The 27,092-nt window shown below is 36.6% G+C and overlaps 1 protein-coding gene across 1 annotated transcript in view; it reads left to right on the plus strand.

Moving 5' to 3' along the window:
• LOC150078488 (UDP-N-acetylhexosamine pyrophosphorylase-like) overlaps positions 1 to 27,092 on the plus strand; it is a 296,675-nt gene that overhangs the window by 164,792 nt on the left and 104,791 nt on the right. The window contains exon 7 of the mRNA XM_090385379.1: positions 13,119 to 13,312. Coding sequence (XP_090241505.1) covers positions 13,119 to 13,312 — 194 coding nt within the window. The remainder of the gene's footprint in view (positions 1 to 13,118; positions 13,313 to 27,092) is intronic.

The following is a 27,092-nucleotide window of genomic DNA, read 5'->3' on the forward strand; positions in this document are numbered from 1 at the left end:
TCTTCTACAATAAATGAATAATAGACCCTGCAAATGATAATATTCTCTTCTTCCCTACGTGGAACTGGGCGACCTCTTGATACCAAGGCTTGAATGGAAAGGATCAGAAGACTTGCCCATTAAAACCATAAATGCAAAGCACAACACAGACATCTAAAATCAGCAATGACACAAGCTCTTCCAGAGATCACTACAAAAGGGATTGGAAATGTCACCAGATCCTCACCTGCACCAACCTTCTTCAATTCATCACCAGAAGACACAGTATCTCTGTCTCCTGCACCCTCCAAAAAAGTCTATCAACTAATCATGTCTCGCCATACGGCCATAATTTTCGCCTCATCCACCTGCCAAGCTGTCCCTGTACCCCCTCTCCACTCACCACAACCCACCTTCTAACTTTCAGTGGAACCTTCCATACAGGACAAAATGTTCCAAATCGGACGAGACATCCAGTGGAGACTGTGGCACAACATCCTTCCCACCCCAGTCAAGCTACAAATCTTTGGGTTACGCACCTCAAACTACTGCCTCTTCTGAGCCACTCCAGGTACCCTGGAACACACATACCTGGAGTGCCCTGTGAACAAGGAATTGGTCAAATACGCTTTGGATGCAGAAAAGCTTGCCTGCAACCAAGTCCACACTCCGGAGGACTACTGGTACCTGCTTCACTCTGAGCAGACAGCACACACACCACTTGCAGCTTCCTATTTATTGCTGCCAAGGCCGTCATTTACAACTTCTACTTGAAGCATACAAGAAACAGTGACAATGTGCCTCCTGTTGACACATCGTTACAACATCTAAAGTGGAGCTTACAGAGGAAGTTGCAGAGCAGACTTCTACTCGAATTCCACTGCAAGACCAGAAACTGTGGATCATCTTAACAGCGACTGGAACAGTGGCGGTCACCTCTTCACCATCACTGAACAATCCATCACGTTCAATGTGTGAAATATGAGACTGATCCAATGCCAAGAAACTGTTTTCTTAATTCCTGAAATTGAAACGTTGAAACATTTGTATTTCTTTCTAAAAAGTTTCTTTATTTTTCCTTTTTTTGCTTTTGTACATAGAATGTAAATAATTGTTGTTGAAAATGTATCTACTGTTCATGTTTAAATAAAATACCTATCTATCCCCTGCAATTAATGATCATCTCCTCTTTCCTATGTGGAACTGGGCAGGAATAAGAACCATAGGCAATATCCTGACACCAAGCTTTGAAAGAAAAAAAAAAAAAAAATCTATCTATCTAGATAATGAGGACGCTTGGCATGTTATCACTTAATGCAAGAGGATGCTCCTCTGCATTGTGCAATAAACTGGCCCTTGACCAGGTCGAACAACATCATGCTGACCTACTCCTCCTGCAAGAAACAAATATTAAAGCAGACACAAGGTCACCTTTGAAATGGGCAGACTGGCCATATGTATTCCATCATTCTCCAACCCAACAACATAATGGAGCAGGAGTGAGTATCAGCCTTCGTTGTAAGGCTGCCTGTAAACTCAATGTGATAGCAGAGATCACTGGCTATGCAATTTATGCCCACCTGGATACACCCCAGAAGGAAATCCTGCACCTTTATAACATCTACATGCCACAGCAGGACAGACTTGCTATTCAAATAACCAACTTCATACAGAGCCATCTCTCTGCAATAGATCAGGAACACATAATTCTTGCTGGCAATTTCAACTGCACTCTTGACCCTGAAATGGACAGAGCATGATGCACTGAGCATCGCACAATGTTAATGAACAACCTGCAGGCCTTGGTAAACAATGGTGAACTGGTCGACACATTTAGAAACCAGAACCCAGGAGAAAACTCTTACACCTGGAAATCAGCAAATACAACATCAGGAAGACTCCCTTACCAAGCCCGATCAGACAGATACTACCTCCCAAAACACACCATACTCCTGGTCAGAAGAATCACACACATCCCATCTTATATCTCAAACACTCCTTTGTCAAACTGCAACTCTTCTTTTCATCCAATTACTTAAAAAGTGGAGGTGCTTATTGGACATTCAACAATAGACTTCTTCAAGACAGAGAATATATCTCTAAACTACAAGACCTGATATCCAACCTTGCCCAATCCAAAGGCAGATTGGAACCCATGAACACATGGTGGCCCAGATTTAAAAGTCAACTGAGATCATTCTCACAAATCTACAGCCATCAGAAGAGCCAACAAAAGTGTATTAACCTCTACCAACTTGAGCAAAGACTGAAGCAATTAACACCTGATAGTCTGGCCCATCAGTCAACACTACAGGCCATTCAAACTCAGTTGGAACACTTAGCCAAAGGCACCCTACTGAGATCAAGACATGACCATATAACTCTTTTGGGTGCTCCAACCAAATACTTCTTCTCATTAGAACGCAGACATCACAAGGCAACCACCATCACTGCCATTCAGCTCCAAGATGGAAACTTTATTGAAAATCCGGAGAAAATCTTCTCTGAAGTAACCAGATTTTATCAAGAAATATACAGTTCCCAAGAAACTTGTACAAAGGCAACCAAGGAAATCCTTTCGGGACTCAAAAAAATCCACCCAACAGTTCAACACAGCATAGAGAAACCAATCACCCTAAAAGAACTTACAACAGCATGCAAAGCACTTCCCAAAAACCAATCTCTAGGTCTTGACGGACTAACTTCAGAATTCTTCCAAACCTTCCAGAATCAACTCTGGGTGCTTCTCTTACAAATGCTTGAAGAAGCACAATCCCACGGTCTACCAGATTCAGTCACTACCTCTGTAGCACGACTGATACCCAAGAAAGGAGATTGCACAAACCTCCAAAACTGGCACCCAATGTCTTTAATGAACACAGATTGCAAAATATTTTCCAAGACTATCGCCAACAGACTAAATTCCACCCTTCTTGATATCATCGGTCACCAACAGACATACTCAGTATCAGGAAGATCGATACACAACAATCTTCATCTGATCCGTGACCTTCTCTCCATTGCAAACAGCCAACAGGAATTTCTAGCACTAATTAGCCTTGACCAGGGAAAGGAATTTGACAGAGCTGAACACTGCTACCTGCTTGAAACGCTGAAAGCATTTGGATACGGGCCCTACATCATCCGAACTATCCATCTGCTGTACAAGGATGCCAAATTCTGCTTGAAAGTCAATAACCAGCTTACCCGCAACTTCCTTACTCCAGAGGGATAAAACAAGGCTGCCCACTCTCTGGGCAACTGTACACAATTGCCATTGAACCTTTCCTCAATAAAATTGCCACCAGTCTACAATCCCGACGAACACTGCTACCAGAGCCTCACCTTAAAATAATCTACTCAGCATACGCCGATGATGTCACAATTGTAATTCGCTACGATAGTGAGTTTGAAAACATCCAAAAGGCTTACGAACTCTATGCCCAAGCATCAGGTGCCAAATTGAACCACTGTAAGACCAGCGGTTTCTGGGCTGGCAACAAAAACCAGAACTGACTCCCCCATCCAATGCACATGGTCCAGCGAGGGACAGAAATATCTAGGTGTGAATCTAGGCAATACCCTCCTTTTCTCCCAGAAGAACTGGCCCAAATTGCTGAGCCGTTTCAACAGGGTACTCGGGAAGTGGAGAAGAGTGTGCACTACATCTTCATTGAGAGGGAGAGTGCTTGTGGTCAACCAGCTGGCGGCAAGCGTTCTCTGGCGCATCCTCAAAGTTCTCACTCCACCTAGTGACTTCCTCCACCAAATCCAAGTATCTATCCTAAGCTTCCTTTGGAACAAAACCAATTGGATGCTCTTCTCTAATCTCTGCCAGCTGCTCACTCACAGGGGGATAGGGGCTGGTCTCTCTTGAAGGCAGAATCACAGCCTTCAGGATCACCTTTCTTCTAAAGACGTTGCAAATGAAAAACTCGTATTCTGCCACCACCGTTAAGCTACTAGCAACAGCCACAAGAGAACTCTCTCTCTGTCAACAATCTTAAGAATGGACATGGTGCCAGCATCCCTAAAACTACCTTTCTTCTACAAAGACGCACTACACCGCTGGAAGAAGCATAACCTTCGCCACACTCTTGAGGGAACATCACTTCTTGCAATACTCTCAGAGCCACTCTTCTGCAATAGAAGAATAACAGACCCCACAACTGATGACCACCTCATTCTTCCTACGTGGAACTGGGCAAGAATTAGGACCATAGCGACCTCCTGACACCCCACCTAGAAGGGAAAAGTTCCAAACTCCCAGACATCTCTCTCCCAGACATCACTACAGCTAAAGGGATTGGAGATGTCACCGGATCCTCACCAACACCAACCTTCGTCATCACAAAACCAGAAAATATTGTACCTCTGTCCCTTGCACCCTCCAAAAAAGTCTATCAACTAATTATGTCTCACCCTACAGCCACGATTTTTCTGTCATCCGCCTGCCAAGCTGTCCCTGTATCCCTCTCCACTCACCACAAGCCACCATCTAACTTTCAGTGGAACCTTCCGTACAGGATGAAATGTCCCAAATCGGACACAAACATCCAGTGGAGACTGTGGCACCACATCCTTCCTACCCCAGTGAAGCTACAAATCTTCAGGTTACGCACCGCAAACTACTGCCTCTTCTGCGCCACTCCAGGTACCCTGGAACACACATACCTGGCATTCCCTGTGAACAAGGAACTGGTAAAATATGCTTTGGATGCAGCAAAGCTTGCCGGAGGACTACTGGTACCTGTTTCACTCTGAGCAGACAGCACACACCACTTGCAACTTCTTATTCATTGCTGCCAAGGCCATCACTTATAACTTCTACTTGAAGCACAGAAGAAGCAGTGACGACGTGCCTCCTGTCGACACAACAGCACAACATCTCAAGTGGAGTCTACAGAGGAAGTTGCAGAACAGACTTCTGCTCGCATTCCACTGCAAAAGACCAGAAACTGTGGATCATTTTAACAGTGAATGGAACAGTGGCGGTCACCTCTTCAGCATCACTGACGAGTCCATCACCTTCAGCATGTGACATTTAATATGAGATTGATCCAGTGCCAAGAACTATCATTCTCCAACTGAACTTAATTCCTGAAATTGAAATGTTGAAACGTTTGTATTTCTTTCTAAAAAGTTTCTTTATTTTTCCTGTTTTTTTTTGCTTTTGTACATAGAATGTAAATAGTTGTTGTTGAAAATGTATCTACTGTTCATGTTTAAATAAATAAAATAATATATATATCTATCTATCTGTCTATCTTTCTGGCCTTAACAGAGTCTATGCATCACAGAAGATCAGTACATAGTTGGGGTAAATCCATGTGGCTGTAAGACCAGTAGCACTATTTTGTACTGTACTGTACTAAACAGATAAAATGTACAGGAGAATCAAAGTTTAAATTCCTAGTTTTTTTTTTAATAGAAAGCTAGTAAAAACAACTGTGATTGAAATGCAACAAAAGTTTAAATGTACTCCAAGCATTATAAGCAATAGAATGATGAGCTATATTGTACTGAACTGGAATAGAGTGATACATAGCAAAATGGGCTGTAGTGCTCAAGAATATGGTGCTATAAATAAGAATATTCTCAATGTACTATACTAATACTAATGTTAGTACTGTTCTGTACTGTTCTGTTGAAATTCAGCATCTCTTATGTTTGAATAATAACACCATGTCTCTGATATCCGTATGATGTTTGCATTTGGCGACTTGACTAGCCCTTCAAATTCATCAAATTTATTTACTATGCTCCTAGCATTGGTGTATATGCACCTGTTCTTATTATTAGTTACTCTAACACAGCCCATGTGTTTACTCGTGATGATCCACAGCAGTGCTTGAAATCCCCCAAACCTTGCTTTCTGAGCTGCTACCTATTCCAATGTAAGCAGTGAAAGAATCATTTTCACCTCTTCCTGCAGCTCTAGTTAATCTATCCTTCAGGGTATTCCCCCCCCACAGGCTATTTGTTTTATGACCCACCTAACACTGCCCTGATAGCATCAGCAAATATTCTTTCACCCTTTCTGTTTAAGTGTATCCCATCCCTGTAAAAACATTTTCTCCTGTTAACAAGCACAGACCATTATGAGAAAAAGTCTATCCCTTGAACCTTACACAGTCTCTGCAGGGGCCAAATTGATTCATGAGGCTCTCAACATGTACTTCTCCTGTCCTGTCTGGGCAAGATTTTAAGCACTTTCAAAGTTAATCCTAACGTATCTTTTCTCATCATTTACCTGTAGTTGTTAAGTTCTCAGATTTCCTACTGTTAATATCATTAGTGTGATAATAGTGTCCACTTGTAAAATAATAGCACCCCAGGAGCTCACATCTGGTGAGTATGGGCTTGGCACACCCATGGTTCTGAGCTGGATATCATCATTCTTCTCTTTCTTGGTGATTCTCTTCTACTTCTGACTCTCTCTCTCTCTCTCTCTCTCTCTTGGTAATTCAGAAAAAATTTTTTTGGCTGGTGCAGCATAAGCCTTAGGCTTCCTTGCACCATATGACTTTTAAAAATATCATCTTTCATGCCCTTAAAAGATAATATCTGCTCTAACATCATCTACTTTTGCCCCTGGCAGACATTCCCTCCTCTTTCACCTATTCTTTTTGCCCAACATATTTCCTATTTCCCTGACAATAGAGTCAGTGGTCCCTCCTATGGGACCAGTGCATTCTTCCTTGGGGATTGTCTGTGTTGCTTGATGCATAAATGTTTCCATGAGATTCATCAAAACAGAACCCGACAGTCCCAAATCCTCATATTGAATTTCCATGGAAGGCAGATCCTATATATAATGAAACTGAGAATATATTCCACCAACAGCCATAATACCATCCCACCATAAATAAATTAACACCAGAATGGTGGTTGGTATTATGGTGCCTGAATTTTAAACATTCCTTTTCATAACATAATGTTTTAATCAATTAAAATACAGGTCGACCCTCACTAATCCGGCCACCTGTAATCCGGTTCCACCGCTAATTTGGACATAATTTCCGCGAACATAATTTCAAATTTCCCTGGTCAGCACACCGACCTGCCAATACTGTTTTGGTGGCGTTGGTTGCAGCCTCATCTGGTGGCGTGAACTTGTAAACTGGCAAGCCATTTCTACTTGTTTTTCTGAATTTATTATTATAATCTGCTCATATTTAGCCCAGCCATGGTTCCAATGCATAAAGGAAGTGCCTCTCATGGTGCAAAGCGCAAACACCATACGTTGTCCTTAACAGATAAAGTTGAACTTCTGAAAAAACTCGACACGGTGTGTATGTGGGAAGTTTAACTCTGCTTAGTTGTAAATTTTTGCAATTTCTCTCATTTCCTCTTATTTTAGTAATTTTCTTTTAGCCATTCCTTTTTTAGCTTTTTTTTTTTTTACAACACACTTGTACAAACTTGTGGAAAACACAACACAATATGATGGATAATACAGTGCGCTAATGAACTTGTTTTCACAAAATCTCTAACAATACCAACAAACTTATTGCGACGTTTGAGAGTTTATTTTTTCGCAATTAGTTTTATTGCAGCGCTTGCAATAAACTAATGACAAACAACCTTCACACAGAGTAGTAATATACTTCTCTGCGGACCTTCATATGTATGCTATAATAGCATCACACATATGTGGCCGACACGGTTTCTCAAGAAATAAAGTAACCTACTGGGCCACATCGGCGGCCACATATATGCGACATAAAAAAAAAATCTCTTTTCTTTTGATATTTTAAGCGAAAAAAGGACAACACTGATATTACAATATTTATTTTAGAATTACTAATGAAATTATTTGCTAAATATTTTTTGGTCCCGGGAGAATTTTTTCTTAAATTAGCTTGGTAGTCAACGTGTTAAAGGTAAGGTGAGGTGGTTTTGGGTAAAGTGTATGTGCTAAAATAACCACCGGTGATCTGGCAAACTAACTAATCCGGCACCCCCAGATCCCAACACTGCCGGATTAGTGATGGTTGACCTGTATTTTGATATGATTTCAATAATTTTTGGAAATGAATTTTTTAAATTTGTCATAATGTTCCGGATTTTTAAGTCTGCCCCCCCCCCCCTTGTTTTTCATTGTTTTTGCAGAAATGCAGTATGCAGAGAAGAGAAATTGATCCTGGAAAAATATTCTTCCAAAAAATGGTGTGATGATCACTGGCCAATAATTTTTTAGGGTCCGTAGTCTAATGAAGAACCCTTATAATGTCACTTGGCTGTCTGTCTGTCTGTCCATCCATCTGTCACAGCATTGTATATTTGGAACCATTCAACTTATTGACTTGAAATTTTGCATGGCTTTGTACATTATGATCCAACATAATTCCATATTGATCGTTGTTGACAAAAATTTGAGAAATGGGGGGGGGGGGTAAAATGTTGTCGACAATCTATAGCTTATTATTCACAATTGGAAAGAGCTCAACGAGTAGGTTTAAAATATAATTTTAAAATTAAAAATGGCGGTGCCAAACAGGAAAATGTGAGTAATTGTCTTGCCCCCTCCCCCATTTCTGTCGCTAATGGAGCTAAAAATTTAAAAATCACATTAGCTAATTCCATTAGCTATGCATTATTCGATGCTTATCAAGGGAAAACTATTCTGATTGAAATCTATCATTTACTTTTTGTGTTAAAATTAAAAAAACAATTTTTTATTGCACGTTGATGGCATGCTTCTTTGTACTAAGTAACTCTCCTTTCAGTGACAATAAGGTTGCTAAATAGTTAGTTAATAATTCTATGAAGTTCATTTATAAATTTTGTGACAAGAAGTATATTTTAACAATTTTCAAAGCTGGAGTTGTCCTGGCAAGGAGGTACTCAGAGAGCCAGTGTTGAGGCAGCAGTGGTGGGGAGGCGCCTGTGCGGAGTCTTGCACAGCCCTCACCTGCCAGTCACTTCTCTCCCAAGATTTTAATCACTTCTCCAGGAAGAAGTGGGAGTCACTTCTCCCACCCTTATCATTCACAACAACTGGAAAGACTCAAATAGACAATGTTTTTGTTAGTTCCTCAATTTTAGGTCAAGCCGGGGTACTAGAAACTTTTTTCAGTTACCATAAAGCTCTCTATTTGAGATACTATACTAATAACCATTCATGACTATGGACCTTCACTCTTAGTGCCCGGCACTCAGTTAATTGACTGTCCAGATTTTAGCAGCACCCGTTTTACCGCTTTTAATCATCTGACTGAGCCTTATAACATTCAGTCAGATTTTATCCGACAATGACGTGTCTGCTGTTTTTAGCTATTTTAAATCAATAAAAGTTTTTAATTGTATTTAAAATTTATGTTATTGATATCTGTTTATTGACTTATTTTTTATATATCTGGACATGGTGGCCTAACTACTTAGGTCACTGAATGTTTTAACTTTTTACGTATGACCAGTATTTGGCGCATTATAGCCTCAGTTGCTGATGCGCCAATAAAACCCAAACCAAACCAAACCAAACCAAACCCGGCACTCAGTAGTTGACCGATTTATTTAGTTTGGTTTCTCATTTCCTATTAGCATTATTGTTATTATTATAAAAAGTATACATTTTGGCAATGGTAATATCGATTTATGTGAAATTCTGTGCCTATACCAGTATACTTTCTCTGACTATACTGCATATCAATTATGTTTTAAAAAATTTTGCTTCCTGAAGATTCACTCAATAAACTAGCATTATTTAAAACTGTGTGAACAGTATCATTAAAATTTAAAATATGTGATGTGAAATTACCTTCTTTCCATTGGAATTCAAGAAGCACCTCTCTATTGAAGTGTCTAACTCTTTGCAGGTTGTATAACATCAGTCAACTCATCACTTTCTTCAGTTTCTTGGTGTAATCAATTTTTAGATCTGAATCTCATAGAAGTGCTATGATTTCAACTTACATAAACTTATATCATCTAGAAGCAGCTACGACTAATATAAAGCAAATGGTGGCAGCACATATACATCTGTTTTCACATTGAAAGAGACTGATTAAGAAACCTAGATAGAAAGCTATTTACTGAAACCACAGAAAACTGATTGCAGCATACCCTTAACAAGTTTTATGGCTAGTGTTAAATTATACAGCTATTCTCTCTTGACAAAAACTTAAAATTGTTGATCTTCATATGTACTACTGTGAACCTACATGTGAAAAACATACATCTGCATAAAAGATGCTCTCCAGTGAGAAGTGCAATTGGTATTTTGTATGTACAGCAATCCCTGGCTTATGTAATACTCGACCTACGGAAATTGGACTTTACGTAAGTTTTTGTTGGCCAGTGCAAACTTAAAAAAAATCATGGAAACGTATTTTGCATCCTGTAGGAATAAATTGAGATAACGTGAAAATATCGTAATGTGAACACAATAACACATTGTTTTGTTTTTTTCTTTGTAATTAATTCCAAGACCTCGGAAGTTTAAATTTTTGCTATACAGTAAAACTAAGCTATATATCTCTCTAGAAGGCCATTTTTATAATGGAAATGCACTATGCTTTCATCGTTAGCATATGTTCTATTTTAAGAATCAATTATGAACACCTTTCTGATATTTTTCTAAAACACATTTCTGGAGGCAACAACCATAAAAACAATAAAAACAATTTGCATTTTCTGGTTTATTCGGCCTTTCTGTTAGCGCAATCTATTATAAATGGGTAGTAAACTCAATCTTATTGCATTTGCAATAATACCAATAGCTGGAATTGTTTGGGTTTTTATGTTATTATGGCGAAATGTGTTCCCCTTCACTGAAATCTTCAGTCATATAAAAAACATAAATAAATTTTGAGAAGCTTCTCTTCATTCCTATTTACTTATTACAGTGGTGAAGGGAAAGGGACTAACAGAAAGCACAAATGCTGGCAGTGCCAGGACACGAAACAAAATTGATTTAGAAATGAAGATGATTAATTAAGAAGTACAAAGCAGGACAAAGTTTGTCATCTATTGCACGGAATTAGGTCTCACTGCTTCAACAGTGAATACTATTTTAAGGTACAGTGCATGTATAAAAGAACATGTTAAAGGATCAACGCATTTAAGATCAACAGTGATCACAAAACAGCATTCAGGTGCTATATTGAAGATGGAAAAGCTATTAATAATATGGATAGAAAATCAGATTCAGGTGCAAGTGCCCCTGAGTCCAATGGCCATTCAAGCAAAAGCAAGAAGTATTTATGACTATATTAAGGATAAGTATGGTGAACCCCAAGCCAACTTCGTGGCAAGCAACGAGTGGTTTAATAGGTTCAAGCATCGCACTAGTTTCCTAAACATTAAAGTATGCGGTGAAGTTCCCAGTGCCAATTCTGCAGCTGCAGAGGAATTTTGTGATGTGTTGTAAAAAACCCCTTCTAAATCTCCACAGCCCTCAACTTCCACAGCGGCATGCTTATCAGCTGGAGAGTTAAAAGGTAAAACTTGCTGACATTATGCCTGTCTCCTCTCTCATTTTGTAATTTTATAATTTTGTACACTTTTGTAATTTTTCCTGTGCATGAGATAAAAGAATTGAATAAATAATTCTGTTTACATGTTCATCGAACATTTCTTTTTTGCTTCAATCAAATTTCCAAGTGTTGCATAAGCATTTAGGGAAATTCCGACTTATGTAGAGTTCCGCGGAATGCAACCCTTACATAAGTCGGGGAGTAGCTGTACATTAATTTAATCAAATTGAATTCTTCCAACTTCTGTCTGTATATTTTGAGCCATTATCATGAACCAGGCATTTAAAGAATTGTTATTCCACTATGTGGATCAAAGTGGGTGTCATGGGGTCAAGATGGCCCCCATGCTTATGATTTTAAAAATCAGAAAGAAATTATTCAACATTGTTCACTTTTTGGTGCCACCTTTATTTTTTTTTCTCTTTTCTCAATACGCCTGTAAAATATCCATTTTTTTTTTATAATAAAAAGAAATATTTAAAATATATTTTTTAAATAATTAAAACATCAAAACACCTCTGCAGATATTGCATTTTAAACATGTTTTTTATCCCTTCTTATTTGAATATTATCTCCATTTTTCTTTGACTTTGGAAGCAAGCAACATGTCATTCAAAAAAAATTGCACTTCAACGTTTGGAAGTTAAACTCTTTTTGTGATGCAAAGCCAGAGTGTTAAGAGCTCATACTTCAATGACTAGTGAGAGAGATGAGCAGTAATTTTAAATATGCACATGTTTTTGAGCATGTGCATATAATTAGCAAGTCTAAGCAAAACTGTAATTTTTACTTTTTGTGTGATAATTAGCAAAGATGCTTGCAAAAACACTTTTGCTGACAGTATTGGAAGTTTCAGCTGTGTGGACTGAGTATTCGTTGGTGGGGGGGGGTCTCAAAGATACTATGCCAAAGATCCCAGTTATAGGTTAAATACCATTTTGTTTCATTCCATTCACACTAAAGTATAACTTTTGACTAATTGCTAGTATGTCTTTTGCAATGCATATCCAAAAATAAAGGAGGCAGAAATAGAGAATATAGTTGAAAATAGCAAGATCCGTAGAAAATGTGGCATTAAATCATTTCATCCTATAGTGTGAAAGTGACTAATGTAATGTGGAAAAGTGTGGCAAAAATGTTTCATTGAAAACCACAGAATAATTCATTCTTTCTGAATTTCTGTGGTGTTTTAGAATTCATAATTTCATTAAAAAATGAGAACTGAATCTCACAGAAGTGCTGTGCTCTGATTTCAACTGATGTAGCCTACATCATATAAAAGCAGCTATGACTTAATATAAAGAAAATGGTGGTGACACATGTACTCATGTTTTCAAGTTGAAACAGACTGATTAGAAACCCAGATAAAAAAAACTATTTATAGTTGAAATCACAGAAAACTGATTACAGCATGTCCTTGACAAGTTTTATGGCCACTGTTAAATGTACAGTTATTTTCCCTGTATATTTAACAATTTATGTACATGAAATTTCCTTTTATTATTTTAACAATATTGATACATCTTTTATGCATACTGTGATTAATGCAATGGCTACCACTTAATTTATAATTTCAGTACAGGTCAGACTGAATTTATTCTCTTAAAGCATTATGACTAAAAGAATTTTGCAAAAGTTTTCATTTTATCTTTTTTTCAGGTTGTAGAAAAAGCTTACCCTACGGAGGCTGTTGGTGTCGTTTGCAAAGTTGATGGGAAATATCAGGTGGTTGAATACAATGAGGTCTCTTTACGCACAGCACAGAAACGAAATGCTGATGGAAGGCTTACCTTCAATGCTGGTAGCATATGCAATCATTTCTTTACTTTGGAGTTCCTCACTACAGTTGTTGAGTATGTTTTTTATTTCTAATATGGGACTTGAAAGAGATTACATAGTGGAAAGTAGCATTAATTTTTTTTTTTTTTTTTTTCATCAGTATGTTGTTTATATTACAAGAGGGAGTCAATAAGTAAAGAAAAAAACAAAAAGACAGTTGACCTGAACAGAGAATTTATTTGTCAACATAATCACCAAGAACTTTTATACACTTATTCCATTGTGTTATTAGATTGTGGAAATCCTCTATGTAAAAAGGTGTTGTTTCTGTTATAACCAGTAGCATACATATTTTCAACCTCCACATTGTCAGAAATGGAAGAATCGTGTTATGAATCACGGGTCTACCACCTTCAACCCAATTCTAAACATGTATCAATGCAGTAAAAGCATATTGGCTAATTCTTGACAAAGAAGTTTAAGGCTGTGCTGTCAGCAGGTAAGGTAATGGCAACTGGGGACTTTCATGGTATTCTTCTTATGCATTTTAAAAAGCCTTGTGATGTGTGTATATTTCATTGTATTATACACTTCTGAAGGAATATGGGGCAACCTACAGAAAATGGCCTGAGCTGTTAAGATGTGAGGCAGCATAGTGCATGCAACCCAAGAGACTGTTAATGATTTGGGTTGGGAGTTGTGTATCGCTGACCAGATAGAGTGCAGTAGTGAGCAGTAGCACTGTAACATTATTAAATATATAAATGATGGATCACTGAAAGTGTTTGCTTGTACTATTTTAACTGATTATTTACTGAGCATTGCCTGCTGCATGCTTGACATCAGTTAAGTCTTTTCAAAACTAGGCATAGACCATAAGGACCAAAGTAACTATTGTCCAGTAGTTATTCATTCTGAAACACTCATTTCAGCTTTAAACACAAGATCATCTTGTCAAGATTGAAAGTATTGGATGCCTTTATATGGTCTGAACATCTACTGACAGTTTTCTTTGATATCGAAAAACTTATGAAACAGCATGGAAATATGGAATTGTGCAGGGCATTGATGATATGGGACTGTGAGAATATTTCCTCTGTACCTACAAAGCTTCTTAGCGGACAGCGTCGGTAGTCTGACCTCCATCTGTCTGCTATTCTTTCTTTCAGCTTTTTTCAACAATGGGTCCCACAAGACTTAATTGCCCTGCACAAGGTAGCCAAGTTTTTAAATATCAGTTCAAAAAATAGTATATTGTGCATTTCTTTTGAAAATTTAATCATCCAAATCCTGAATTAAACAGACAAAAAGACTAAACAGATAAAATGTATAGGAGAATCAAAGTTTAAATTCCTTTTTTTTTTTTTTTTTTTTTTTTTTTAATAGAATACTAGTAAAAACAATTGTGATTGAAATGCAACAAAAGTTTAAATATTACTCCAAGCATTATCAGCAACAAAATGGTGAGGTATATCATACTACACTGGAATAAAGAAAATGGGCTGTGGAGCTCAAGAATATGATGCTATATATAAGAATATTCTCAATCCAATCCAGCATAGTGCTCTAGGTATAGCAGCATCAGCCTTCCAAACCATTCCATTCCTTAGTTGGTACATTGAAGAAAATAAACCACCAATACAACAGCAACAACAGATAGCTCTGAAATATCTCTGTTCTTTTCTTGACATTCTTTATATTATGAGTATTATGGATAACATAGTTATTATCGTATCTATTTTATTTTCTTCAAGAAGGAAAATTGTGTACAAAAATAGTACAAATATGAATTAACTGGGAATACAAATTCAAGACTGTGGAATATGAACTCAACCAGTATTGTCAATTTACCAAAAAATTCCATTCCTTTCTACTGGGAGATGTCATAATGCCATATTGTGAGACACTATTCAGTATTGGCCAAAAACAGACACTTCTATTGACTAGTTTCAGACATCTGCAAGCTTCTCATTGGGAAAAGTTTTCAGTATTATATTCTATACTTGGGGATGGATCAGAATCAGAAACCACAATAGGCTCAGTCTTTCGTGAAAGTATATTTCTTTTGCAGCTTTCTATCACAACAATGCAGTATTTACTCTGCTGAATTGTCTGCAATATAGATGGCTCTCAACAATCTCTGAGCTCATCAGAAGAGCATTATCTAAATGGATGCCTTGAAAAATCCCAAACATTTTGCTAACTCATATTAGCAAAACTTCAATATACCTTACAGTAGACAAATGAAATATCAGATTTGTTCACCATATAGGGATAATAGGAAACAAATTGGCAGATCAAGCTGTAAAAATAGCAGAAATACTTCTATAATGACCTCACATTACAAAATTTGCGAAATAATTTGTTACGAGGTGCAAACTAAAAGTTTTGGACTGGCTGCATGGAGTACTAACTATATGTACTATATGTAAAAGTATGCCATTGAGCTAATTCATTGTGTGTTAGTGTGGCTAGTTTTTTGCCAGTAGGATTGTGCTCTTCTGCACCTGATGTTAAATTGTATTTCTGTTGAGCGTGCCTTGCGATTTTTTAGATGAGTAAGATGGCAGATGTTAAGGAACAGTGAAGTTGCATCAAATTTTGTCATAAACTTTGGAAAACAGCTTTGGAGACTTAAAAAATACCTAAACAAGCATTTGGTGATGATACTGTGGTGGAACACAAACTTTTTAGTGATAATCATGTTTCCAAGGTGATCAAACTTTGGTTGCGCACTCGGTCGTCCATCTTCAAGTTGGACCAATGAAAATATTGAAAACATTTGTCAAGTCATCCGTGAGGATAGTCAGCATATGATTAATGATATTTTTGACACTCTAGGCCTATAGTATAGTGCATTCCATTGCATTTTAACTGAAAACTAAAACAAGAGATTGATTACCGCAAAATTTTTTGCTCCATTTGCTGAGTGACAAACAGAAACATAGCTGACTTTTTGTGTGCAGGAACATGCAAGCATAGGCTAGAAAGAACATAGACTTCCTTTCCAACATCATAACAGGGGATGAAAGCTGAGTTTAAAGTTATGCAGCAGTCCTCTCAGTGGAAAAAGTATATCATCCTCGCTTCCAAAAAAAGAGAAAGCAGGTCAGATCAAACATAAAGAGCATGCTGATTAAGAGTGAATGGGCCTGTTCTACTGGAATCCATAGAGATACAAATAATAATGCATATATATAGTGAAATATTTTAATTGACTTTGGAGCTTTCAAGGCTGAATGTCTCTTTATCAACAAAAAAGTTTAGTTATAGTTATAGTTATAGTTTTAAATAAATTCCATGTCAGTGATCACTATGATCAATGCCACCTAATGGTTCTTTTACCTGAAGATTCTGCATACATGATGCTTAGCAGATGCTGTCTTGTGCAAAACAACAGAGACAGATATTATTTTAATATGAATGTAATAACATATAACTGAAATCAAGGACTGAGAACTGTAATAATAGAGGTATGAAAAATAGAACAGCAAAGTAAACCATGGAGCAAATTAATTTAGAAACATTATACAAAAGGCCCCAAACTCCAAAATTACTATAATACCAGACATGAAACAATTTTAAATATGTTGTGAAATATCACTAAAGTTGAATGATTAAACCAAACTGCATAATATTATGCTTGAAGCCAAGGCAATATGATGATAATTTAGTGCAGATTATATCGGAGTTGAAAGAAGAGAGAAATAAGAAAAAGAAGAGAAGAAGTAAAAATGGATACAGTGCAAAGGCATAACCATGGAATAAATTTAGAAAATTTTAAATATAAATATATATAAAATAATAAATAATAATATATAAAATAATGTGACCTAAATTATGAAATATCACTTAATAATAATCCAGTGGTAACAAGCAAGTCATCCAAAATCAAATAAAGCAAAAAACAAAATTTAGAGAAGAGGAAGCGGTCAGCCATTAAATCTGTTGTTTCTGAAAAGCAGTTAGCCACTAAATCTGTTGTTTTTAAAGGATAACAGTCTTTCAGAAGCCAAAAATATAAAAGCCATTAGCAACTCATTTGAAGGGCTTTAGTTTTTATACTATGTGAAAAGGAAAGAATTTGTATTACTAACCATACCAAGACCATCCTATAAAACATAGATGTAAAGAAATGCACTCGGAAAAACTGCAAGATACTAGATCAGATGTGTAGGATTAATGTCCTCAAAGTGAGCAAATTTCTAGAATGAAAATGTAAAAAAATCTGAAAAGTAAGTCCATCATAACTAAGCACTTTGGAAGTAAGTAGAGCTGCTTATTCCAATGCAGTTATATACAACTTATACTAGTAAATTAATAAGAGGAGTTTACCTCAATATAGTACGTGGAACACTTCCGTATGATACCCTCCAGAAATTAAAACGGAAAAAACAAAAAAATCGACAACTTACCGGTACATTAAAGAAAAATATAAATAATTAAATAATTAAAGTAAAATATAAATAATTAAATAATCAATTTAACACAATTCAAAATCAATTCAAAACAATTAAAATTCAAATTAACGCAATTAAAAGAATCTAACGAAAATATTCAAAACGATTTTCCTTCCTGAAGCTGACAATGAATTTTCATTCCTGTAATCACAACAGTCGGTCGAATAGCATTGTCAGCTTCAGGAAGGAAAATCGTTTTGAATATTTTCGTTAGATTCTTTTAATTGCATTAATTAGAATTTTAATTGTTTTGAATTGATTTTGAATTGTGTTAAATTGATTATTTAATTATTTATATTTTACTTTAATTATTTAATTATTTATATTTTTCTTTAATGTACCGGTAAGTTGTCGATTTTTTCGTTTTTTCCGTTTTAATTTCTGGAGGGTATCATACGGAAGTGTTCCACGTACTATATTGAGGTAAACTCCTCTTATTAATTTACTAATATTATTATCAACGTAGAACATATTGAGTATTACAGCTCTGATTCATACTATACAACTTATACAAAAATGCAGATATTATAAAACTGTAGTTTAAAAAAAGGAGGAAAAAAAGAACAATACGTAACGGAACACTGTCTAATGTAGAGATGAATATTGCTAGAATGTAAATTTAAAAATACATAACTGAAGAGTAAAGAATTGTCATTCTTCAGTCATATAATTTTGTTTACGCATACACACATGCCGACCGGGCTAGCCGAGTGGGTAAAGTACCTGCCCGGCAACCCAAAGGTCGCGGGTTCGATTCCCGCCTCGGGCTTGGATCAAAGTACTGCAAAAACCTTGGGAGGTGCAATATGGCCACAGAAGCCGATGCGCCAACAACTACCAAATCAAAAAAAAAAAAAAAAAAAAAAAAAGCATACACACACAGGGCGATTCGCAAAGATATGATACAAATTCAGGGGCTGATTTTTGAGGCAATTTTGAGTTAAAAAGTGCATATAAACACAAGTCCAATTCTGAATGATTTCAGAGCTGTGGCCATTTGAATCTTAAAAAAAAATAAAGCAATTATGAGTGATATAAAACAAAAAATAACAACAGATATATAATTATAACTGATAAAGTGTTGATTTATGTGTTTATTTATTTAGGAAAGTTACAGTCCATGTTTACAGATGTGTATGAGGGGGTATCAAAAAGTTCTTACCCTGACCTAGATAAAACATCAGTAGGAAGGTGCCGATTTTAATATAAGTTGTCTACATATTCAATAACTAACATGTGAAATTTCATTCCCATAGGTGATCGTACACCAGAGGTGGAGCCCGGAATCTGAGGAAGGACGCTGTGGTTGACAAAGTGGCGTATTGAACAGTGATCAGGTTGCTGCATTTTTCAGGGCAAGAAAGCTCAGGAAATTGAAAGAAATGAAAGCTGCATATGGGCAGAATTATTCATCCTATGACACTGTAAAAGAGTGGAAACGGGAGTTCCAGTGGGGTCGTACAAATGTCTTTGATGGGCAAAGAGAAAGAAGGCCATCAACATTCACAGACAGTGAGACGTTTGCAAAGGTTGAGCAGCTGGTGCTGAGTGACAGACGTGTGACAATTCATTTCATCCCAAATGCAGTGGGAATTAGTTATGGATCTGCACACAGCATTTTACATGACCATTTGCACATGTCTAAGGTCTCTGCACGATGGGTTCCAAGATTGCTGATGCCTTTGCAGAAGTAAGGTCGAATGCATGGTTCTTGCCAACTATTGGATTTGTGTAATGCGGATGTTGAGAACTTTTTTGATCGGTTGACGAATCAAATGACGAATGCTGGGTGTACCAGTATGATCTGGAGACTAAAGACATGTCAAAGCACGTCTCAGGAAGTCATCAATGAAGTGGAATCGTGGTTTCAGGCAAAAAAGTGTGGACTTCTATGACCAAGTCATTAAATAACTGATCCAGATGGGAAAAATATGTTACTGTACATGGAGAGTACATAGAAAAGGATTAAAGTTCCTGTGGTTTCACCTTTCTAGGGCTATTATTTCTAGGTAAGGGTACGAACTTTTTGATACCCCCTCATATGTGCGTATGATTCAAGCAGATTCTCAAAAAGACCACCTTTGGCTTTAATGCATTTTGCTGCTTGTGTGTGAGTCACAGAGGCAAAGATATAAAGAATTTTGGTCCAATGACCTAGGTGGCCAACTTTGTGGACAGGCCAGGGAACTGGTCATTGAGGTGACTATCATGTAGCCAAAAGTGCATCTTCTAACAGTTGCAGCAATTTTTTTTGCAGAAATTGTAGATAGACTTGTCCAGTAGAACATTTCTTAAAAATAAATAGTTCAATCAACTGATCATTGAGGATTCCATACAACACATTAACACTGAATTAATATTGAAAATTACTCTCTTTAGGAGATTATTTTCTTACCAAACATGGGAATTGTGTGACTGTTATTGAACTACCTCAGGTGAATTGTGGTTTATTGCTGAGTAGGATATAATGATGCATATGGTGATTGTCATTCAGCCAATTACAAAATACCAGCCATTGAGCAGGATCCCCAGCTTAAAGGTGTTGGACACGTTGCATGCACATGGTATGGCTACATGCCTTCTTTATGCAAAGTTCTCCATACTTTTAATTAGGGAAACTGAGATTCGTGCTAGTGTCTTTCACATACTAGTATGAGGACTATGCTGTACTGCCTCAGTGATGTTCTCTTGCTCAGCCACATCTTAAAGGACTGCGTGCTCATATGGGATGTGAATACTGGAAGCGATTCGGTCCCTTGCAATGTTTGGAAGAAAAAAAAACTCAGCTAATAACTTGTCAGTGCCAAACTCTGCAGTGAAGAAAACGTTGCTTGTATACTGTGAGAGCAGTAACTGCATTTCCATTGTAAAATCCATAAAAAAATGTTATCAATCCACCTGCAGGATGGAAGCCTCCTCAACAATTGATGTTGATGGAAAATGGACCATAATCTGCCACACTGGTCCAGTGTGGGTTGACAGATTGACTGTGTTTAGCAGTCAGGAGCTTGAACCCTGTATACTCAAAGAGCGTGTGCTCCTGACCACTCAGGTATGGAGGCCTTCCATAAACCACAAATTATCCATAAAAATCCATAAACTAAACCATATTGGCTTATTCAACACCTTGTAAATGTAAAAGTACCTTGAAAGTAATGGAATAAAAAATAATGACACTGTGAACAACACTACTATGCACATTACATAACTCAGTAATTATTGAGAATCAGAACCATGTCCATATGAATTTTTTTATTTAAAATTGCCTCAGAAATCAGATTTTGAAGTTATGCCATATCTTTATGAATTATCCTATATATCTTCCTCTTCGCTTTTTACACCATAACTTTATCGGCCACTGTGGAATTTCTCATTCTTCATATGGATCACCAGCCAAAATGTTTTCACACTCCCTGATATATGCAGGATGAAATTACCAAAAATATAACAGACAGTAAACTAAATATATACAGCACAGTATAAAATAAAAGTATACTTATTTATATATTATATAAGTATATATTATTATTTATGCAGGGTGATTCACTACCAGTGTGACAAACTTGCAGAAGGTATAGGGGACACAAAGACGAATCGGAATCACATAGCATTGCAGGGTCCAAAATGCCTTCGTCATGTGGTAGAGGACATTGAACGGGAGGTCGCATGAACAGCGATCCCGCTGGAAGTCAGCATTTGTGAACCGGTTCCCGAGGCAGTAGGATGGACGAGTATTCAGACGTTGAATTGGCCGACATGCACCTCACGTATGGAGCTGCGGACTGTAATGGGCACGCCGCTCTGTGCTTATACCAGGAACATTTCCCGCACAGGCGTGCTCCTCATCATGCGATTTTCGCACGTGTGCACAGAAGGTTACATGAGACTGGTTGTTTCACGAGAGGTACCATGAATCGAGAGCGAACGACGAGGATGCCAGACAATGAGGAGAATGTCCTACGTCTTGCAGAAGGCAATCTGAGTACGAGTACTCGAGCGATAGGCCAACAATTGGGTATTTCCCAATCCATTGTATGGAGGATACTCTCAACAAACCAAATGAGTTCATACCATCTGCAATGCATCCAATCATTGGAGCCTGCGGATTATCCACTCCGGAGGAATTTTACTACTTAGTTTCTTCAACAGAAACGGTTCGCAAATGCTGACTTCCAGCGGGATCGCTGTTCACGCGACCTCCCGTTCAACATCCTCTACCACATGACGAAGGCATTTCGGACCCTGCAATGCTATGTGATTCTGATTCGTCTTTGTGCCCCCTACACCTCCTGCAAGTTTGTCGCACTGGTAGTGAATCACCCTGTATATATTTATATACAGTCAGACCTCTCTTTAACGAACTTCCATATAGCGAATTTTTCTATGTAGCAAACTTTTTTTGATTTCCCCTTGGTCATTACATTGAAAATAGTTTCCATATAACAAAGAATATTTCCATATAATGAACTGATTTCAAGAGACCTGGGTATGCATTGTTCGTTCCTCGGGTCTTTAGGCAATAGAGCTGATGCTGTAGAAAGCGCATATTAAGAGCTAAAAGGATTAAGAATTAATCACTTTAGCTTTAATAGCTAAAGGATTTAATTTTTAAGAGCATTCCACAATTCAGTGGTGCCCGAGAAGAAGCACTGGTCAACTGCTATCTATGTGTCTACAGTCATTGGCAAAGATTAAGGAATATTCCTGACACGGACATTGACTCTGGTCAACCTGTTTTCTGTTGTAAGCACCCTGTTAGAGAATTAGGAGAGAGTGATTTTCCTTTATTCCGGAAATTCATCTGTTGTTTTGCAGAAATGAGTCATCCACACTTTCACTAAATTTCACCTATCTCTATGGTAGGTACAAGTGGTCTCTAAATCAGTTTTGTTTTAGCTGCTGTGCATGTAACCTTACAGTGTCTAAGAGGAAATCCTTGAGTGTAGTGGAAAAAGTGGAAGTGCTTAATAGTGTAGATTGGGGCATTAAAAAAAAAAAAGAAATCACATTAAAATTTGGTATCCCTGCCAACCATTCTGAAAAGCCAACCGGGCTAGTCAGGTGGGTAAAGTGCCTGCCTGGCAACCCAAAGGGCGCAGGTTCAGTTCCTGCCTCGGGCTTGGATCAAAGTACTGCAAAAACCTTGGGAGGTGCATTATGGCCACAGAAGCCTATACGCCAACAACTACCAAAAAAAAAACATTCTGAAAAACCATGTTTCAATTCTCAAACTGTTTGAGGAAACGGGACCCATTTGGAAGCATGTGAAATTATGCCTGTATGAAGATGTAGACGAAGCCATTTTTAAGTGGGTGAAGTTGATTCGATACCAAAACATGCAGATAATCAGGGCCATTAATAAAAGAAAAGGCTATGGAGTATGCATCTTTTCTGGAGGCATAAAACATTCCAAGCCAGTTCCGGTTGGCTGGATAAATTTAAAAAGTGCCATGGCTTACTCGAAAAAGTTATTTCTGATGAAAGTGAGGTTGTAATTGAAGACTGTACCCATTGGAAAGAAATAGTTTTGAAAAAAATTATGGAGGACTACAAGCCCAAAGACAATCAATGATTGGTTGGTGCAAATATGGCTAGTAACGAAAAACTGAAGCTTTTGGTAATAGGCAAAAGTAAACAACCCCGATGTTTCAAAGGTAAAGTTAGAGTTGGACTACAACTGCAACAAAAAATCTTGGATGGCAAGTGAAATTTTTGAATAGTGGATTTTAAATTTTGATAGAAAGATGATGAAAGAAAACAGAAAAATCACTTTGATTGTCTTGGCTTTCTGTCTTATAATTTTCCCACTGCATAAGGATCACCATTATTCAAATCCATTGCATTGGCTGTTCGATCTTTGTGTCTAATTTTCAAAATGCAGTGATTCCCTGACTATTATTGGCCTCGTGGTCCTCTGTCAAGGTGGGGCATAATGGTCAGTCTCTTTTACTTTTATTTTTAGTTTTTTTCGTCCAGTATTGTAGTTAGTTTACGACTCCATCTTTCATGATATTTCATATAATTTGGACCTGGTACCAGCAAGGGGGGCTCCATTAAATTTTAATTAATTGGCTTTCAAATTTATTTTGTATATTTAGGCTTTTCTGAATCATATTAGGAGTGTTCCTTCTACATTACCCTTTTCTTAATTATTTCCTTCCCCCTTTTTTTGTATTGTTTTAGTGGTTTAGTTTATTTTTTTAAGTTTGGATAAATTGAGTTTAAGTAACATATACAATACGGAGATAGTGGCTAATTATGTTATAAAAGTTATATTGGAAATGCGCTTAAGTGTTCTAAGCAACAGCAAAGGATATAAAAGTATATATTTAAGGTTAAAGTAATTAAGCAAAAGAAAGAGCTAGCAGATGGAAGTGTAAAGAACGCAATGTGCCAAAATTAGTAGATAAAGAATAGAAAGAAAGAGAAGTATGCAGAAGATAGGAAAAGAATGTGAAAAGACCTAAATGATATATTGAATTATAAGAAATTTTAAAGGCTGAATTGGAAAACCAATTTAGAAGGAATGAAGCTTTAAAGGAAAAATAAATGATTAAAATAACTGCAAAGAGCAAGCATCAAATAGAAGGCCAAAAATATTTTTATGTAATAAAAATCTAAATATAAGGGAAAGAGAAATAAAAAATTAAAATATTTGAAATATTTGATTCAAGCTATAAAAGATTGATACATAATGTATCAGGGGACTACACCTGATTATGTATCAATAAACTGCATTTCTGTACCTACGTATAGTTATGGAAGAAAAATATTAAAAAATAAACTCTAGAGTGCATTCAAAAGAAAAAAAAGTTTATTAAAAAGGAGGGTAAAAGCAGTAAATTCTGACATAAAAATTGGGAAGGTAGTCCCGACACAGGATAAATTAAGGTAATTTAATAAGCAATAAATTGTAATAAAATTAAAATAAATAAATAAAGATGTGCAAACAAAGGCGAATCTGAAGGAAGAGTAGGTTTGTGAATTAGAAATAAATTCGTATGTAAAAATTAGATATGTAAATAGAAAAAGAAGAAGTTGGCAAATAGCATTAGGAAAGGAAATAAAGGGCAGTAAGAGGGTGAGAAAGGTGATGAATAAAATGAGGCGAAGATAGTATAGAGCAGTGTTTCTCGACCTTTTTTTAATTATTGCCCCCTAAATGGCTTTTTTAAACAATTTTTTTTCCCAATGAAATTTTCCACAAGAAAATACTTTATACTTAACACTTTTTATTCAATAGGATCCCTAAGCTTGATACTTCTTAGCTAAAAGTTCAGTGTTCGGTGTGATTTAGTAAGTTTAATGCTAATGTCTCCTCTTGAATATATATCAATTCTGTTTCTTTCCTTTGTTAATATTTTATTTATTGAACTAAAACCACTTTCAACCTTATAAGATGTTGGAAAACAAAGAAGTACTTTGGCCATTTCAGACCACATTGTTGGATAAAGAAGTTTAGTTGTTTTTGATTCCCACAACTCAGCCATTCCACCTTTTTCGAATTTATATTTGCATTCTTCGTTATATTTTAATTCAGTGAGTTCTTGAATTTTTTAAGTAGCAGACCCAGCATCGCATCCAATTGGATCTAACATCCATGGCTTCACTTCAAAAGAAATAAATCTAAAAATCTATTTTTCATTTCACCTGTTAAAGAAAATAAGTGATCTGAATAATTCTTAAGATCATTCTCATTGAGAGATTCATTGATTTCAGCTAACTCTTGCATACCATGAAATTTTTCTCATTAAATTGCTTTCAAATATGTCCAGTTTTTGAGGCTTTTAACATGCATTTTCAGTTTATCACCGTAATTAATTTCCCTTGAAGTTGAAGTGAAATTTCAGGGTTTTCAAGTTTTCGAAAAATCCAAGCCATATAGTATATGTTTTTTTTTTGTGTATGGTGATCTCCATTGCTAAATCTCTGTCTCCTTCGCTTTCTAAAAAACTAATTATTGTACCAAAAAGGTTTACAAATCTTGTTAGACAGTTTCCTTTAGAAAGCCCATACTGCTCTTCATTATGAACACAAAATTTCCTGAAAAGGTGATCATATTTGCTATGTGACTTTATTTTATTGATGGTTTTAATAACTATACTAAGAGATTGATAAAGAGCTGGACTAATATTTCTTGCAACCAGATGATGTCAGTGCCCAATGCAGTGTATTGAAGACCTTCGGGACATACTTCCTTTAGGTGGGCTCTAAAACCTTTGTCTTCCAACCATGGAGGGTATCACCGTCAGTGGCACAGGATACCAAATTTTCCAATGGTACTTGTTTTTCATCAAACCATATGTTTACAGCAACAAAAATAGATGCTCCAGTAAGTCAGTTTCTATAGATTTTACAATCTCTCTTTGCAATTTACAGTCATCATTGAAATAATGAACGTATGCCCTTAGAAGGGCATTATTGTCAGTAACTGTGGATTCATCAGTTTGAATAGAAAATTTTCTTGTTGTTTTGTTTGTTGATTAGCTGCTCTTCATCTCTTCGATTCGTTTTCAAATTGAATTGTTGCCCAATGGCAATGCTTTTAAAATACTGGAAGGATTTTTGATGCATCACTGTTGAAATTACAGTGATGCATCACTGTTGAAATTACAGTCTCTAATGCAAGTCATATAACAGTTTCAGCAATTGTATGAGCACTACTAGTTTTTGAAATGATTTCTGCAATTTTATAAGATGCAGTCATTCCATCGTCATTTGTTTGTGTGTTGTTAGAGAAGTAACATTGTTATGTTGCTCAAAATCTGTTTTAAAATTTTTAAAATATTCAATATGTTTACCAACACTATCAGATGTTTCCTTTTTAAGTGATCTAAGTCTTGATGGTTTTATAGATGGTTTTTATTTTAAAAAGAACTATTACACATAAGATACATAGGCTGTCTTGAGTCGAATGGGCTCTCATTAAAACCATAAGCTAGATATTCATCCTGATACTGTTGACACTTTTTCTTTCCAGCAATTGACATGATTGATGATGGGTTGAATAACTACAAAGAATTAAATAATAAAATATAAACTATTTTTACTTAACTTTCATAGCCCATGTCATTCACAAAAGCACTGTGGATCAAAAATAAACAACTTCCACAAGAAAACAATAAATCAATACTAATTGTCGCTTAGAAAGTAGAAAGAATGGACTGAAACATTTCCTCATCCCATCCATGTCTCATATATTGACCAATGAAACAAAGGAATAAATAAATAAACCACCCCCACCATGCCTCCACCAAGGTCGCAGCTGTTGGAAAGGCACAAATGGCAAGGATTGTGGACACATTACCTCTGAAAGCACTTTTGCTTTGCATGATTTAATTCAACCACCTTTGCTTTTCATAGGCATTAAATGCCTATAAAAAGCAAAGGTGGT

The sequence above is a fragment of the Mastigoproctus giganteus genome, chromosome 11 (assembly GCF_048544385.1).
Source record: "Mastigoproctus giganteus isolate SK-2022 chromosome 11, ASM4854438v1, whole genome shotgun sequence".
NCBI classification, from domain to species: domain Eukaryota; kingdom Metazoa; phylum Arthropoda; class Arachnida; order Uropygi; family Thelyphonidae; genus Mastigoproctus; species Mastigoproctus giganteus.